The following is an 18,077-nucleotide window of genomic DNA, read 5'->3' as shown; positions in this document are numbered from 1 at the left end:
TTATAATTGTGTGCTTGGGACACGGCTTTTAATGGTGAGACTTTTGTTTTTGTAATCAGGCTTTCAAAAATTATATAAAAATTGGGATTTCAATTTATCGGCCGATATATCGGTTATCGGCTTTCAAATATAAAGAATAATCGGTTATCATTTCCCTAATATACTTTTAATATTTAAATTACACTACAAAAGCACATTCAGTGGAATTAAGCACACTTCTTTTTCACGAGATTAATAATCTTTATTTTTATAAATTTTTTTTATTAATTTGAGTATAATTCCTCATTCGATGAGGACGTAAAGGAAAACACTGCTTTGTCGACTTTCCGTGCCTTTTATTCAATTACTTAATAGGTGTTTTTGTCTGTTTTGTTTGTGTTATAACTTTAATATCGTTGCTACACCTACAAGAGTGGAAATAACCTTCTCTATGTTTAGTTGTATTGAAACATCATTGTGATTTGAAGGAATGAAGTTTAGAAGGTGGAGGTCGAGCTCTCTGATCAGGGAAGGTTCGACTGTCTCTTGTTTTACACGAGGCTTTTGTAAAGCATGTTAGGATTGCACAGAGACGTTCCTCATGAACCTCCTGCTGGGCATTGTTTGCTTCTGCTGATGGACATTAGAGAACCAGACGGTTGCATAAGTTCCTGTTGAGATCCTCTGATGGCCAGCCAAGCTTTCTCTTTATTCTCAGACGGGGTTTTTAACCTGTCTCTGCTCGAGAGGCGCATGCCGTATCTTTACGAGCGCTTCGGTTGATTAGACCTCAGTGTGATGTCCCAGAGTGCTTTGGTGTCCGTTACACACACACAGGAGGAGAGATGTGAGACTGAGTAAACTGATAAACCGATAAGACTCACTTTATGTAAGAATCAGTCTCCACTCTCTCATTCATTCATGTGTTCTCTCATTCAGGTCTGGAGTGACTTCTTTTGTTTCATAAACTGTCAATCAAATAATGTACCATAAAATTTTAGGGTCGGTAATTATTATTATTAAAAAAATTGTATGTGATAGAAAGTTTCTAATGCTCACCAAGGCTGCAGTTATTTGATCAAGAATTACAGTAAAAAAAAAATATTAGTTTCAAATAACAATATATTGAATACAAAGTCAAATAAGTCTTCAGTGTCACATGATCCTTCAGAAATCATTCTAATATGATGATTTGATGATCAAGAAACATTTATGATTATTATCAGTGTTGAAAACAGCTTCATATTTTTGTGCAACAGTGATATTTATTTTATCTTCCAGAATTATATCATGAACAAAGTTCAAATGGCATTTATTAGAAATCAAAATCTTTTGTAACATTTTGTCTGTCACTTTTGATGTAATGCGTCCTTTTCGAATAAAATTATTAGTGTGTGTTCACTTATAGGAACCATTTCTGATTAGTATCAGTGTTGAGAACAGTCGTGCTGCTGCTTCATATCTCTGTGGAAACTGAAGAATCCTGTCATAAGATCTTTGATGAATAGAAAGTTCTAAAGATCAACATTGATTTGAAATAGAATATTTTGCTACATTGACACACATAAATGTCTTTACTGTCAATTTTGATCAACTTAATTTAATTTAATAATCCGTGCCGAATAAAAGTATCGGCTCATGATGCTAATGTTATTGTTATGGGAATATGATACAAGTGTTCAAAAAACAAAGCTTTAGCATTTTATGCAGTTATTGAAACCTAAATCACACAACATTATGGGATGGAAAATCATTAATCGGACACTATGCATCCTATATTAAATGCTGTTTAGTGGTGCAGGAAATCATATGCAAGTGTGTCAATGGTTTATTCCATGTTGGTGAAGCTGGTTTAGTTTAGTTCTTTAGTACAAGTGAATCTGATGTTTGAATGCGGTTTCTGCTCATTTACTGAAGCGAGGAGACGTTAACACACAGGTGCGGCGCTTCATCTCCACAGTTTCTCTCGCAGGGATGTTTGCGGAAGCCTCTTGTTCAACAGAAAGGCTTGGCTGGTTATTGAGGAAGCCTGCGAACACAGGAAAGCTGTGTGTGTAAATGCGAGCGTCTGGGAAACAATGTATCGGCACATTCCTGCCGTTCTTTTTCATAAGCAGCCGGAAGCAGAGAAAGTACAAACCTTAACCTCGAATATTCCCACAGCACTTCTGGACAAGTTATATAACGCTCGAAGCTTACTCCAGTCGTACTCTCAGAACAATGTTAAGCAAACATCATCGCAAGTCAAACATCAGGTTAAAACACAAGAACATTATTTCTTTTGCCTGTTCTTTGGAAGTTTAAAATGCAGATTCTTAATCCTTATTGTTTAAAAAGTAAAATAAAGGTTCTTTATTGGCATTGATGGTTCCATGAAGAACCTTTAACGTCCAGGGAACCTTTTCATTGCACAAATGGTTCTTTAGCAGAATAAGGTTCTTCATGGTAGTTTAAGGAAGGTTTTCAGGGAACCAAAAATGGTTGTTCACTGGCATCGCTGCAAAATAATAAACCTTTTGAAAGCGTTCATTTTAATTTTGTCCCTTAAAACTCATCTTTGATCACCAAAATGACATATTTAAACGTTTTTCCTTTTAAAAGAATGTATTCATGCCTTAAAATATCTTGACTGTAACTCGACACCCTTGCCTCATTTAGTATGCGCGGTTCTATGAATATGCAAATGAGCCCCGCCTCCACTCACTCACTCAGCTCAGAGATCCACTGGTTGACGATCACACGTTGATCTGATTGGTTACAAGGTCGTTTGTGACGTCAGAAACACCAGCGATTTCAAAGCGTGTCTTTGGTTCACTGCAGTTTTAAGGAGGAAATACTCAGCAATGCTGTCGACTTATGAACTTACACATGGTGTGATGGATCTGATCACTGTTCGAGATCCAGCTCACAGTCTCCGGAGCGATCGGACTAACGTTATCACGGCAGAAATGAAAGTGAGAGCGCGCACTTTATTACAGTTCGAGTCGTTTTACAGATATAAAGTTTACCAGTTTATTAAGCATCCCCTGAAAATCAGTGTATATATATTTGTTTACTGTTAGTTGTAACAAGTGTTTCAGTTTAAGGTCCGCTACAGCAGGCTTGTATTAATAGTGGATAAAAGCAGATGACAAATAAGTTATAACTATAATTAAACTAAACTATTCCTGTTCTATCTCCATACAGCGTATATTCTCCGGCTCTGTGGGCATTATTGTGCGACTCCGGGTCGAAATGAACACCATTACTGAGAGTTTCTGTTCTGATATGATCAGATGAGATTGTTCTGTGAGGCTCCGCCCCCTGTGCCGGCAGCAGCAGCAGCTCATTTGCATTTAAAGGGACACACACTAAAACGGCGCATTTTTCTCAGCCCAAAAAAGTGACAATTTAAACATGCTGTAAAAAAGTTATCTGTGGGGTATTTTGAGCTAAAACTTCACATACACACTCTGGAGACATCAGAGACTTATTTTACATCTTGTGAATAATAGGTGTCCATATTATAGACATATCAACAACATTAAAAGCTGGATTTTCACCGCAGGGGGACTTTGAGTATTGCTGTCCATCAGTGTTTGCATGTTGAAGGGCTTGTTGATCTACATGGTTCAGTCCTCTAGAGTCTAGACGCCCTTATCAGCAGCAACAGACTAGAGAGAAACTTATCCAGAGACAACAGCCACAAACTTCAGCTCTTTCTCCCAACGACTGTGTGGCTCTCGCACGTATAGGCCGACCGTCTTTATCTTCTCTATTTCTGATAAAGTTTTAGGAAGAGTAGGGTGAAGGAGCCAGTGTCCTTTCTTTTCATTTCTTTTTCTTACGGGGAACGCTCTTGATATGTTTCCCAATGGCGAAATCCGAGGAAGATGCGCCGGCTGATTTGGAAAGCGCTCACGGTCTTCTCTGGACCCTCTTCCACAGGTACTCGCTTCTTCTCCGGCTGGAAACAGCGCTCACATTCATTCAGCGGGCCTTCTCATAATATAGTGCTGTGGTTTTGCTAAACCTGATATAGAGTTCGACGTTGGCATGTTTGCAAAGGGGAACTTGAAAAATGATTGGATCAGCTCAAATATACTAAGCTAACTTTAATTTAATCCCTCTTGTATCTTTAGGGAGTCGTTTAGCCAAAAAATTCAAGCTCCATATTTTATTTTCTCTTTTGAAATGCAAAATATGCACACATGGATGCTGATTATAGCTGTCAAGCTCCAAAAAAGCAGCATAAGAGTAGTCAATATGATGGATTTTAATGTTGTTTATGTGTCTATGTGGTGTTTTTAATATGCTTTAAGAACAAACCATGTTTAAATTCATAAGTCGACACCATTGCTGAGTGTTTCCTCCTTAAAACTGCAGTGAAACAAAGACAGTCTCAAAAACACACTTTGAAATCGCTGGTGTTTCTGACGTCACAAACTACCTTGTAACCAATCAGATCAACGTGTGATCGTCAACCAGTGGATCTCTGAGCTGAGCGAGTGAGCGGAGGCGGGGCTCATTTGCATATTCATAGAACCGTGCATACTAAATGATGTTACATTCAAGATATTTTAGGAAAAAAATGCTTAAATATGTCATTTTTGGTGATCAAAGATGAGTTTTAAGTGATACAATTATTGACTACAGGGGGACTTTAAGATTGAGAGCTTTGGTAGATATTGCCCATGATTAATAATGAAAAAAGTGTTTTCCTTACCAAATATTGGATCAGAAGAATTAGTTCGTTCATGATACTTTTTTGTTCTTTTCTTGTGTTTGGAGGTAAAAATCACCTTAAACCTACCCTGGTAATCCAGAGTTCTCGCAAGAGCACAAGTTGAATTTGCTCAGCGAGTTACTCTGGCGTCGAGTAATGATGCTCATTAAATATGCCCTTGCATCCGAGCTGCACCAATCACATCGGGTTATCTGCAGTGGTGGAATGTAACGAAGTATTTGTACTTCGTTACTGTACTTAAGTACATTTTTACGTATCTATACTTTACTTAAGTAAAAAAAATAATGCATACTTATACTTTTACTCAAGTAGATTTTTCAGCAATTATCTGTACTTTGTACTCCACTACATTATTAAAATGCGTGTCGTTACATCCTTCCGAATCTTGCATAAAAAATTTTTGGTCGACTGACGTTTTGGCGTTGCTGGCCAATGCACGTTGAAACAGATCGGAGATCTGATTGGTCAAAGAACTCACGCGCTCAGCGCGCGTTTTGAAACAACACTAGCGGAACTGATGTAAATCGAAGAAAAGGACACGGTGGACACCAAATATCAAATATGGACGAAGAGCCAACAACGTCGACTGAGCTTGAGCCTGTGCCCTGCAGCTCTGATTCTGAGAGACATCCCTGGCCTTATTTAAGCAAGTTATTTGAATTTAAAGGTTCAAAGAATGACTCCTGGCGTTTTCAATGTGTCAAGTGCCTACCTCAACGCAAAGAACTGTTGGCGTTTAAAAACTCCCCTTCAAATTTGAAGAAACATATAGAGGTAAGACATGCAATGCTAGTTATTAATATTTAAGTAACAAACTTGCTATGACATGGTGCTATGACTGTTATAGAAAAACGGATGTCAACATAACAAAAATATCACACCAGTATAATATTTGTTTGACGTAAGTTAGTGGTACCCTAACAGGGCAACTTCATTAACTGGTTATATATATATATATATATATATATATATATATATATATATATATATATATATATATATATATATATATATATATATTTAGCAATTTAGCGCGAAAGTATATGTGAATATCAAACCAATTTTACCCGTGTGATATGCTTGGTTGTAAGTGTCAGTAGCTTGTCTTTTTAGTCTAAAGATGTAATCACGTTGGTTTCGCGTTTCAGTGCCCCATACACTGTGGTTTTGTATTAACGTAAATAGTATAGTAAAAATAAAATAAATTGTATGTCATAATTGGCTTAGCTTAATTATTATTTAATGAGTAATAAGTAAATAACCAGATTTTTACAGTGTGTCAGTATTGCAGAGAGCTTGCACAACAACCCTTTCCAGTACACAATATAAATTGTTTGTGATTATTACAATTGAACAACCCAGACATTGAGACAACTGATTGTGTACTTTTACTTAAAAAAATACTTTAAAGTAAATTTAAAAGTATGTACTTAGGACTTTTACTTAAGTAAGATGTTGATGTAGTAATTATACTTTTACTTAAGTATATATTTTGCAGGGTAGTTGTACTTTTACTTAAGTACTAAACTTAAGTACTTCCTCCACCACTGGTTATCTGATATAGGCGGGCCAGAGGCGAGATGACGACAGCGCTGTGACGTCGAAGTCATTAGTAAACACTGCAAGATGGCTGTGGATGAACACCAGTTGTTTGAAACGGCTTTGGCCGCTACAATGAACGAGTTAGACTTGGCTTTTTCTCTAAAAGAGGAACTGAAGACGCCGCTCGAATCGTTCCTTTGAAAGACGGGCGTTTTTGCTGTTTTGCCGACCGGATACGGTAGAGTCTAATCCACCAGTTAGCTCCGCTGGTAGCTAAGCGATAACTTCTTGTGATTGGTCGTAGTGTTATCCAATTGTGTGCAGTGAGATCTTCAAATGCATGCTTGGTGCCGCCCCTCGAGCTGGCCGAGTTTCATTAGTCGACGCCAGACCATTAATCTTTCAGATTTAGGTCTGGATTTCCAGGCTACCTTAAACTATGGAAAGTTCAAACATCTTAAAATGGGGTTGGAATGAAGTGCTGGTGAATAATTAGTCATTTTTATCTATTGTGGTGTTATTTTTAATGCCTTGGAGAGATTTCACCAGTCAACCGTATTAAAGTGCGATCACATTTACCATTTTGTGGCACAATTAAACAAAAAATTTGGTCACTCAAATCCGCCATGCTTCCCAACAGAAATCTGCTTGGTTTTAGTTCCTGACTTCATACATCGCTGCAGTTCTCTGCACATTTCACCTAAATTGCGACCGCACCTTTTAGAAGTAAAGATCCTTTGTAACTAAACATATATCCACGATATTTTGGTCCTGTGAGGTAAAAAGCAGGTGCCTATCTTACATTCCTAGAGCACTAAACTTCCTAAGAAAACACTCGGCGTCTACACGTTTGCGTCACTGCTTTCGTAAGCCAGCCTTTCATTTTCTCTCACCTGTAGAGGCAATGAAAGAGTCTTCTGTTCGTCTCCCTGGACAAACACCGTCTGTGAAGGCTCTCGCTCCACGTCAGGCCGCTCTCCTGTCCGCTCACACAGGCCTCATTATGTTCAGCACTCCCACGTACAACCTGACGCCCAGGCCTCAGTTTAGAAACACTTTTTCCAGCATTTATTTCAGGCTGACCTTTGAAAGCTTGTGCAGTAATAATTGAAGGCTGACGCTAGTGTTTAGATTAGAGCCAGCCAGGATATTAACAGGTAATGCAGTGGACACTTTTAGCATTATGACCTTCATTAATAAGTTTCAGATAAAAAGCTGTTGTGCATGTTTGATGACTACTATGCATATTCCATCTATCTATCTATCTATCTATCTATCTATCTATCTATCTATCTATCTATCTATCTATCTATCTATCTATCTATCTATCTATCTATCTATCTATCTATCTATCTATCTATCTATCTATCTATCTATCTATCTATCTATCTATCTATCTATCTATCTATCTATCTCTCTATCTCTCTATCTCTCTATCTATCTCTCTATCTCTCTATCTATATCTCTATCTATCTATATCTCTATCTATCTATATCTCTATCTTTACTAGATATGTATAGTGTGTGAATGTGTGCATGCTTATTTTAATATTATATATTAGCAGAAAAGCTAAAGCGGGCCGTGCATGGAGCCGCTGAGTCTCTATCTAGCATGTGTTTGTCAGTCTTGGCACGCTGTTAGATGACTTAAATACTAAAATGCTAGTCCCGGGGCCAGACCGGCCCTCCGCTTCCCGCTGTCGAGTCTGAACATGCGCTCGAGCTCTGCAGAAAAATTCCAGTCTGATGTTCACTGTAAATGACAGTGTCGTGACATGCATTGTTGCACGTTAGCAGAATCCAGTACGTCACGGCTTCGTCAGAACATGCGGCGATGAACCCGCTAAGTAAACGCTTCATGGGAAGTTTACACACCGAGCGGTTATTGTAGCGTTCTGCAATATACAAGTATTGTAAACTACATTTTGATCGTTCTCTTTTTTATGACCTCGTATCAGTGTTAAAGTGTAAAGTTTTTGTTAATATTTCTATTTAGTTTTTATATTTTCTCTTTTCTCTTTCCATTTTAATTTTATGTAAAGTTTTTGCAATTATATAGTTTTTGTCATGTGTTAGTCTTAAGTTTTAGTTTATATATATATATATATATATATATATATATATATATATATATATATATATATATAATGTGTTTTTTTTTCATTTATTTATTCATTTTTATTCTTATTTTTCTATACTAGCTGAGATATACTGTATATAATTTATTAATTTTAATTCTTCATTTAGTTTTTTTTTTCATTTAATAGTTTTTATTCATTTATTCATTATTATTTAAACAACTGATTTATGATTTATAAATGTGACCAGTTAATGCACTTTATTTATAAAACTATGTATGTCCATAACTTTTTTGCTTTTTTTTTTTAAGGGATTATAAGCATGTTACTGAATGTACAGTATTTTTTTCTTCTTTTTCTTTTGTTTTATACAAATGCCAGGCAAAATGAATAATGTCTATAAAAATGCTATTTATAAATGATCACATAAATAGTTATGTATCCTTTGAATGGTTTATAGTGGCCTTTGAAGAGTTTCCAGTGAGGAAACATTGTAAATAAGACACTCAAATACTTGATGTAGTCAATAAACAAAGAGTTGTTTCTTTATATCTGCATTATATTATTACAATACAACTATTGGAATCACATGAGTTTGTTCCCATGTGAGTGCTTTTCTGTGGTTTTAGTAAAAACCCAGTCTTACTGTACCCAAGATCCCAGCGCATTGTTCTCCACATCCAGTGTGTGTGTTTTGGGAGTTTCATGGATGAGTTTTTATTTTTTAACATTCCAACTATTGCGCCTTGGCCCCGCCCATCTGTGCTGTGATTGGCCAGAAGTTCAGCTGAAAGAGAAGAGACTCCGAGCCTCTGTTTTGCATGCGATACTCCTGCGAACTCTGGACTGACTTTATCACAACCTATGACCGAGTCCGTCAAGCCGGGCTCTTTGCGACATGGTCGGAGATCACAGCATAACCGGAGACAGCCTAAAAACAGCCTCTCCTAAAAACGGATTAAGCTGTAAAATGGTCCTTCAGGCGGTTGGCAAAGTGCTGAGGTAACTCTCCTGTGCTCGTTCACTGATTTAAATGATCTTTTCACTGCACTTCTCCACAGTGCGCTGACACGCGTGCGCGCGCCAGAGGAATGCGCGCGCGTCTCTGTTGACGGAATGGAACTTTCCACTTTTCCACAGTTAGCGGTGCAACTTTAATGTGTGTGTGACATGCATGTTTGCCAGGTTTCTTTAAGCAGTGAGGATATAGTATCTTTCCACGTGAGGCTCTTATAGATCAGTTATTATTAGACTGAATGACGGCCATGCCAGCGCGGTTATTCCTGTGTCAGTGGACCAAAAGGTGCACCGGTATTTTTAGGCACCATATAGGCGGTTTATATATATATATAGTCCATCACTGTCACACCTGTATATACTCACTGCCTGCGTTGTTGAATGTGTGTAGCTAATATGAATATAAACATTTGTATGTATTGTGCATGGTTTTATCCAACACTACTAACAGTAGCAACAAAATGATGCTCACAAAAACTGCAGTTTGTTTTTATTTTAATAAAAAATAAATAAAAAATTCAAAAGGGCAGCAGGCTGTGATATTTGGGTTTGTTAGAAATAATGTCACAAAATTAATATTTAAGATGCCACTGAAAATCCGTCGTTTTAATGAATTTATCAATAAGCTGTATGTGAAAATAAGTGTGTGTGTGTGTGTGTATGTGTGTAAATGTATGGCTAAACTTTCCTTGAGACTGGATAATAATCAAATAATTTTATGGGAACCATTTAAAAAAATAAATAAAAAAAAAACTAGCATTACAGTCCCTTTGCAATACAAAAGTTGTTTGTATAAATGTGGTGTCAGACTTTTGGACCTCTATATTGTGTGTAAAGTGCATGTGTTCGTAATGCTGTCTAGGCAGTGTCGTAGGGTTCAACACACCCTTGATCTTTATTTACTATTTAGTTGGTGCTTCTTATCCAGAGCGAGGCTTTGGCTCTCAGTCTCTACAGTGGCGGCGAAGACTTGATTATGAATATTCAGGTGTGTTTCAGTGAATAAGTAATTGTGTGCAGTCTGGCCGATCGCGCTCGTGTTGGTCAGAGTCTTCAGGTGAGAAACTGATACTGACAGAAAGAGGTTGTACGATGTTGGCGATTGTCATCTATAATGCTCGTGCTTTTCTCTAAGAACCAGATGATATTCTTGTTAGTGAGAAATTGTCGTCCTATTAGACGCTTGATAACTCCAGGGATTATCACATACTTGATAAATACTACTAATTCCTCTCCAGCTCTTGAAGTTTGTGCGGTTATGATTGGATATGTGTGATGTCTGCATTGCTATTATGAACGATGCACCGTTTGGATCTGCAGTTTTAATAACTTGCAACCAATAGAGTGTTTATGAAGTTATATTATATGAATGTTATAGACTTACAGTGTCATAAATATGCCACACCTTTTGCCTGAACTTTAAACATCTGGATTATACCGGAGTTCTGTTTGGATCACTATAAAACAGATCGTTTTAAAGCAGCTTTACAGCAATAAACTGGAAAACAGTGAAGCTGTATAAATAAAGGTGACTTTAATGCAGTAATCGAGCTGTATACTATAGCATGAGTCTCAAGCTGACATCCGTCTAATTTTAGTCTCATAAAAACAGTCTTGGCGTTCCTCCTGACTGTGCATTCCCACAGACTGTGGCTTTTCAGAGAAAGGACTAATTTGATGTTTCTATAATAGTCTTTTAAATGGCACTTTTGAAGGCCTGGAGAATGGAGATTGGTGGCTGGTCAAGTCAGCCAGTCTGGAGTCAAAATGGGGTTTCGTTGGCTTGGTACATATTGACCGTGGCTGAACTTAATCTTGCAGATTTGCTAATGTGTTTTAGGGTGGGATCAGCGTCTGAGGAAATATGTGGAGACTCCCTAATTTGAAGCGACTTCGCCTTTTAAGTCGTCCGATAGAGCAGAAGGATTAACCCAAATATCAGGTTTTCTGAGCACAAACCCTAATGACAGTGAGAACGCTAACCTTCTCTGCCCATTCATTTGCCTATAATTTCATATAATTTATTGAAAAAAATAATAATTCCACCTCTTTATTGCTAAACATGCTTGACATTTTTCTGAACCTGAAGGCCAGTTCTTACGTAGGATTGTCATGTTTCTGAATAGTTTAAATAGTTAACATTCTGGTTTAGATGAATGCATCTTGGTGAATTTAATAACTCTTTAACGTATTTAACTAAAATGCATCAAGATGTGCCATGGCTATCCTACAGATTAAATACTTTTTGAGTTAAATAACATGGTTTTCTTTTATACATTTATACATTGCACAATGCATTAATAAAGTAAGGAAAGTATCTTATCTCCATCTTGACTTAGAAAGTACAAAAATACGTCAGCAAGTCAGTGGAATGTTTTCCAGCGTGTCTCGCCCATAATGGACTAGGCATGTAGCTTCTGAGTATTTGCCAAACAACATGCCCTGAGAATAAAAATAGGCCCGATTCGACACAGTCAAACGTTCCTAATCCCGTTTATAGCTCAAACCTTTCCCATCTCGCAGTCTGAGAGCGACACCGATCTCTGATCGCACCTTACATGATCATTCATAACAAACTGAGCACGTCTCGTTCCCACAAACACCAGCTAAACGTGAAGCAGACTCGACATGTCTGTCCTTTTGGGAGTCTGGAGTTTAGTCGAGTAGATTATGATCCCGGGAAGGAAGTTGGAGACTGCTATTATTAATCATGTCTATTGCATCATTTGACGTTCCTGAAAACCACATGCTCGACGACAGTACGCTTTCTGAGGAAAACAAGTCAGACGCTGACGTCCTCCTCCCTCTTTTATTAACCGTAAATGGAGTCAAACGCAGCCGGTTTGTAATCAGACCCGTTCCTAATCAGAGCTCACTGTTTGGGGTCAGTGGACTGATGGGTAATCAGCAATAACTGCTTCTTTAATCATAACTAAAGTCTGCATGTGTGTTTAGCACCTTCAGTGTCTGCGAGACAATCAGCCCTCGGATGGATGATCACATTAGTGTTTTTGCGTGCAAATATATCATGGTTTTCAGTGCCTTTTTTTTTTTTTTTTTTGGGTAGTTGCAAGTTAAAAGCCTCCAGATGTTCAGAGCTTCTTTTCAATGAGGAGTAGAACAAGTCGAGATGGTTATCTTTGTCTGTAAGAGCAGAGCTGAAAACCCCCTTATAATCTCCAAAGAATGCAGACAACCTTTGATCTGTACAGTAGTGTAATAAAACCTGTACATTTACTGTAAGTTGGTTGTATGGTCACACTTTTTTAATGGAGTGTATAAAAATAGTTTAAAGAGGCCATATTATGTGATATTGATGTTTTCAGGCTCTACTAGAACAGGTTTTCCTGCTTGAATGTTGATTATTTTCCTCATATTCTCCATTGTTGCGGCTCCTCTCTTCCCAGTCTGTCAGTAACGCTCTGTTTACTTCCTGTCTCTATGAAGCCCCTCCTTCTGAAAAGCACACTGTGCTCTGATTGGTCGGCTGGAGCAGTGTGTTGTGATTGGTCGAGCGCTTCGAGTGTGTTTGGGAAATGTCCCGCCTCTTACCATAACCGCCAGTTTAACACACTACTAACTAACTCAACCAGGCCCCGCCCCTTTATTCTGCATATTAATTATTTAAATGAGGAATATTGTGACGTGTTCGTTCCCGGAAGAAACTCAAGACTACAGTGGAGGCGTTTCAGGAGTTCAGAAACACTGACACTGATATAGAGAAGAACTGGAGCTTCTTCATGATCACACAGCAACATTACAACATAAAAAATAAAAAATAAGATAATAATTTTGAAATACTTTTTGCAAGATTTTTTTCGTGTTTAATTCAGTGTGCCGTTACTTGCCATTGTTTGTGATAAATTGTGAAATTTATTAGCAGTTTTGGAGTGAATTTTCCACCAAATGTGTTCAGTGTATAGAGGAATATAAATGTGTATCAGGAAACATGTGTTGTGCTGTGAATGAGTCTGTGGCTCTAGAATGAAGCTTCACATTGGGAAGCAGCTGTGCTGTGAAACGCTGGTCTATTAAAGCGAGTCTTTGGCTCATGGTGCAGCGAGGACTAAAGAAGTGTCCTGTTGCGGAGTCTATCATGGGCCTTTAGACTCGCAGTTGTTGAAGTTTGAATGGTCCTTTGTTTCTGCATCTCTTCATGTGTTGGCCTGAAGTGGTGCTGTAGGCTCAGGCCATCTCTGCACTTGTCAGTCTGTCATGTGTTTAGAGTTACAGCATTGAGTAAAATAATGTGTTGTATCCAGTTAAGCGCCATTACTCAGTGAACATCGAGTGCACACGCACATCTGTCTGCCGTTGATGCATTGAACGAGAGCAGATCTCCAAAGGCAAGTTATCATTCAAAAAGCAGATGTAATACCTTGTCCTAACTGGACGAGATGCGATAAAATTTCAGCAACAAGCAGTTTGTCTGTCCAATCCAGATGCGACGCAACTACGAGAGTGACTCAATCAAAAATTACAGCCAATCAGAAGCGTGTGGGGGCGGAGTCTCTGTGCAAACGCACTGCACTCACAACCAAATTAGTCCAAGATCACAGCCAATCAGAAGAGCCTGTGGGCGGAGTCTCTGTGCAAACGCACTGCAATCGCAACCAAATCAATCAAAAGATCACAGCCAATCAGAAGCGTGTGTGGGCGGAGTCTCTGCAAACGCACTGCACTCGCAACCAAATCAATCAAAAGATCACAGCCAATCAGAAGTGTGTGTGGGCGCAGTCTCTCTGCAAACGCACTGCTCTCGCAACCAAATTAGTCCAAGATCACAGCCAATCAGAAGAGCCTGTGGGCGGAGTCTCTGTGCAAACGCACTGTAATCGCAACCAAATCGATCAAAAGATCACAGCCAATCAGAAGCGTGTGGGGGCGGAGTCTCTGTGCAAACGCATTGCACTCACAACCAAATTAGTCCAAGATCACAGCCAATCAGAAGAGCCTGTGGGCGGAGTCTCTGTGCAAACGCACTGTAATCGCAACCAAATCGATCAAAAGATCACAGCCAATCAGAAGCGTGTGTGGGCGGAGTCTCTGTGCAAACGCTCTGCACTCGCAACCAAATCAATCAAAAGATCACAGCCAATCAGAAGGATTTAAATTAAATCAGTATATTCTGCTGTGCTGTGTGTTTCAGAGTGAAGAGCGGCTCTGTGTTCATTTACACGTGCAGATTACGGTGATTTCAGTGGCACACTTTGTTCACAGTAAATACTGCATCTTTGTAAGGACAGTGAGGTTAACATGCATTTTGGGAACGCAGTGTGCACTCTTCACTATATTTAAACATTCGCATAATTTCCAGCATTTCTGTGGACAGAAGTTTACTGCATTTCAGCAGCATTCTTCCAAATATAAAACATTTAAAACATTCGAAAGTGGGGGTTTAAGACTTTTTGTTTTTTGTTTTTTTCTTTTTTTACAGTACAACTGTCTTTTATAAAATATTTGTAATTTTTATAATTAGAATTTGTGCAGCCCTATATATTACTTAAAGACATTTATTTGTATCTGTTTACCTGCATGTCATTTGACCATTAACCAACATCAGAGAACCGTGAATGTGCAAATGTGTTGTCCAATTGAAATTTTATACAAATTGTAATAAATAAAATTTTACTTCTAAGGTGCTCGGCTGACACAAAAAGTTTGTGAGATTTGGAGGATTTGATGTGGATCATTTTGCCAACACTCCTCTCTGAACGGGAGTTTTATCCCTGTGATTGTCCTCAAACTCTTGTGCTCTTTATGCTGATTCAAGATGCGTCGCACCATTAAACTCTCTCACACTGACTTTCCCCTGAAAGCAGTTTCCAGACACACTTCCCAGCGTTAGTGCCGTGGCTTTCCAGGAATCATGAACGGTGTGTCTAAGTGTACGTTTACACGACACTTCCTTTGAGTTTTCCGCGCACAAGACGACACCACTGTCAAAACAATCCCCATTCACACGGATCCGTGAAAACGACTAAAAGCGCTGTATTCTGCTGCCAGGCCAGTAGATGGCGCTGAAACACTATAGACTGAACACGTAATGCAAAAAAAGTCTGTCGGTGCCTCTGACTACTTCGTTTAGAGAAGCTGTCAATCATGACGTCACATTACCGTTTTTATAGCATCAAATAACTAAGACCAACACTTAAACTTACATCAGCATGATAAAATTAACTAAAATGACAAAACATATTCTTGGAAAAAATTTATTTCGAAGTGTAATTTGATTAGTTTCCATCGCGTCCCATTAGACGTCATGGGGAGGCGGGGTTTCATCTACACACCCAAAATGTAAATAAACGGCCAAAATGCACAAGGTTTACTTTTTGAGTTGTCAAAACTAACTTTATCTGGACAATAACTTTATTCTAGATCTGCTGTAAAGCCTAAACAATCCCTGTGACTTTAATTATCACTGTAAAGCTGCTCTGAAACCATCTATATTGTTAAAAGCACTATATAAATGGTGACTTGACTATAAATTATATCAACTTTTCTTTTACTTCATTTGCATATCTTGGTCAGGCCGATGAATTGATCGCCGCTTTGCGAGGACAGTGTGTAGTGTGCGGATATAAAATGGCTTCATGTAATGAAAGTCATTACAGACTTGGCAAAGAGTTTTGTGAGGTTTGTGTGTGTGCTAGCTAGTGGTCAGCGTGTGTGTGAGTCGTGTGTGTGTGTGTGTTGAGCAGGAGTCAACAAGGCGGGTCTGTGTGTGTGTAGGGCGTAAACTGGCCCCGGGCCCCGGACTCAAACAACACGGCATCAGCTGTCTAAAGACCAGGCAGTGTGTGTTCAGACCGACACACACTCCGCTTTACAGAGTCTCTGCTGTTATTGGACGCCCGAGCGCTTGGAAAAAGCCACTAATATTCAAGACCTCGTTCCTCTTTCTGACTGTGGCATCACATGATCTCTGATTTCAGAAATCTCCCCATTAGAGCTCAACTAATATGTGATTAAAATGGTAAATAATAGTTGAAAATAATATTTAACATAATAATTAATTGTTGTTATTATTAGAATTATAATAATTGAAAATAACAAATATTAACATTCATATTTTTCAATACATTATTAAAATAGTTATTATAATATATTATTCTTATTAACAATAATGGATATACTAAATCTTTTTATAACATAATATTTATTAATAAACTTTCATTATTATAACTGAAAATACCTATTATTATTATTATTATTATGTATACTGTATAAATAAATAATAGTAACAATCCATTGTTGTTGATGGAATTATTATTATTATTATTTATTATTATTATTATTATTATTATGATTAATTATTGGAGTTTATCTGCAGAAATTATAAACCAATCTACTCGCTACAGATTAAAAGTAACTTGCATATAAAATTGAAGCCCGGCACATCTTGCCCCGAGCGACTCCTCATCTGGACACAGCAAACGTGTGTGTGGATGTTATTGATGGATGTGTGAGATCGTCTCCTTAAACATTAAAGCAGCAGTTTCCCACTGTTTCCACTGAGACGTGTGTGTGTGTGTGTGTGTGTGTGTGTGTGTGTGTGTGTGTGTGTGTGTGTGTGTGTGTGTGTGTGTGTGTGTGTGTGTGTGTGTGTGTGTGTGTGTGTGTGTGTGTGTGTGTGTGTGTGTGTGTGTGTGTGTGTGTGTGTGTGTGTGTGTGTGTGTGTGTGTGTGTGTGTGTGTGTGTGTAGGACTGGGAATGGGGCGGAGGGTCTGATGGTAACACAACCCGCCTGGTCTAAGAATAGCTGTGTAAGGAAAGGCCTGCATGTCTGTGGTGTGTGTTGTTAATTACAGGCCAAGGTTAATGTGCGATCCTGCAGATGTGCTCAGACTCATGCGTTCTTCCGCATGTGCTTACACACGCCGGGGACTTTTACTTGTAGTGGTGCAACGAATCACACAATTTATGGTTTTTGAGCCACGGATCGGATCATTTTTCGGATCAAAAAAAATAAATTGTGTGTGTGTGTGTATGTGTATATATATATATATATATATATATATATATATATATATATATATATATATATATATATATATATATATATATATATATAATAATTTATTAGTTTTTGATGTGGTATTGAAGAACTTCAAATGAGCTTTAAGTAATAAATAAAAAGCAAAGTTACCCCCCCCCATATAGCCTAACTAGTCACAAACAAGTTTTTGACATTATTAAAAACAAGTGAACAGTCAGTAATAAAATAACAAATACACAAATTACAAGCAGAAATGAATACTAAACACAAAAGTTACAAAGTCTAACAGTAGTATTCAGATACAGAAATTAATAATTAAGCTTAAATGTAAAATAACACTATTTGTTCACTGTATAAATTAAATATAGTTTCATCTTTGTTAAAGCTGTATTTTGTTGTTTTATTAACATTAATGACACAGACGACAGTAGGAATATTAGGCGGCTGTCACTGAATAAACTGACAAACACTAATGACATAAACGAGAGAATACTTGCCGAGACGGGGATTTAGACATCATTGTGTGTGTGTGTGTGTGTGTGTGTGTGTGTGTGTGTGTGTGTGTGTGTGTGTGTGTGTGTGTGTGTGTGTGTGTGTGTGTTTGTGTGTGTGTGTTTGTGTCCGTTCAAGGGCAAGGAATCGCAAAAGAGGAATCAAATGGTGTTCGAGCGCTGTCATAAACGTGCCTCTCTCTCTCTGTGTAATTTGGCATGACAAAACACGTCCAAATGATAAAC

At 38.1% G+C, this 18,077-nt stretch overlaps 1 protein-coding gene across 3 annotated transcripts in view; it reads left to right on the top strand.

Moving 5' to 3' along the window:
- The window catches only part of mob2b (MOB kinase activator 2b), a 52,586-nt gene that overhangs the window by 27,502 nt on the left and 7,007 nt on the right, over nt 1-18,077 (top strand). Inside the window, exon 1 of one of the 3 annotated variants that reach the window (XM_084409197.1) lies at nt 3,680-3,906. The exons of 1 other annotated variant lie outside the window; for it this stretch is intronic. In XM_084409197.1, the coding sequence (XP_084265323.1) occupies nt 3,833-3,906 (74 nt within the window). In that variant the 5' untranslated portion in view covers nt 3,680-3,832. Of the gene's footprint in view, nt 1-3,679; nt 3,907-9,154; nt 9,327-18,077 lie in introns of those variants that run through there. One more of the 3 variants, XM_084409196.1, reaches the window with a different exon arrangement.

This window comes from Rutilus rutilus (genome assembly GCF_951802725.1).
Source record: "Rutilus rutilus genome assembly, chromosome: 5".
Classification (NCBI taxonomy): Eukaryota; Metazoa; Chordata; class Actinopteri; order Cypriniformes; family Leuciscidae; genus Rutilus; species Rutilus rutilus.
Note: the sequence above shows the minus strand (reverse complement) of the source record. Positions and strands in the feature narration are given on the sequence as shown.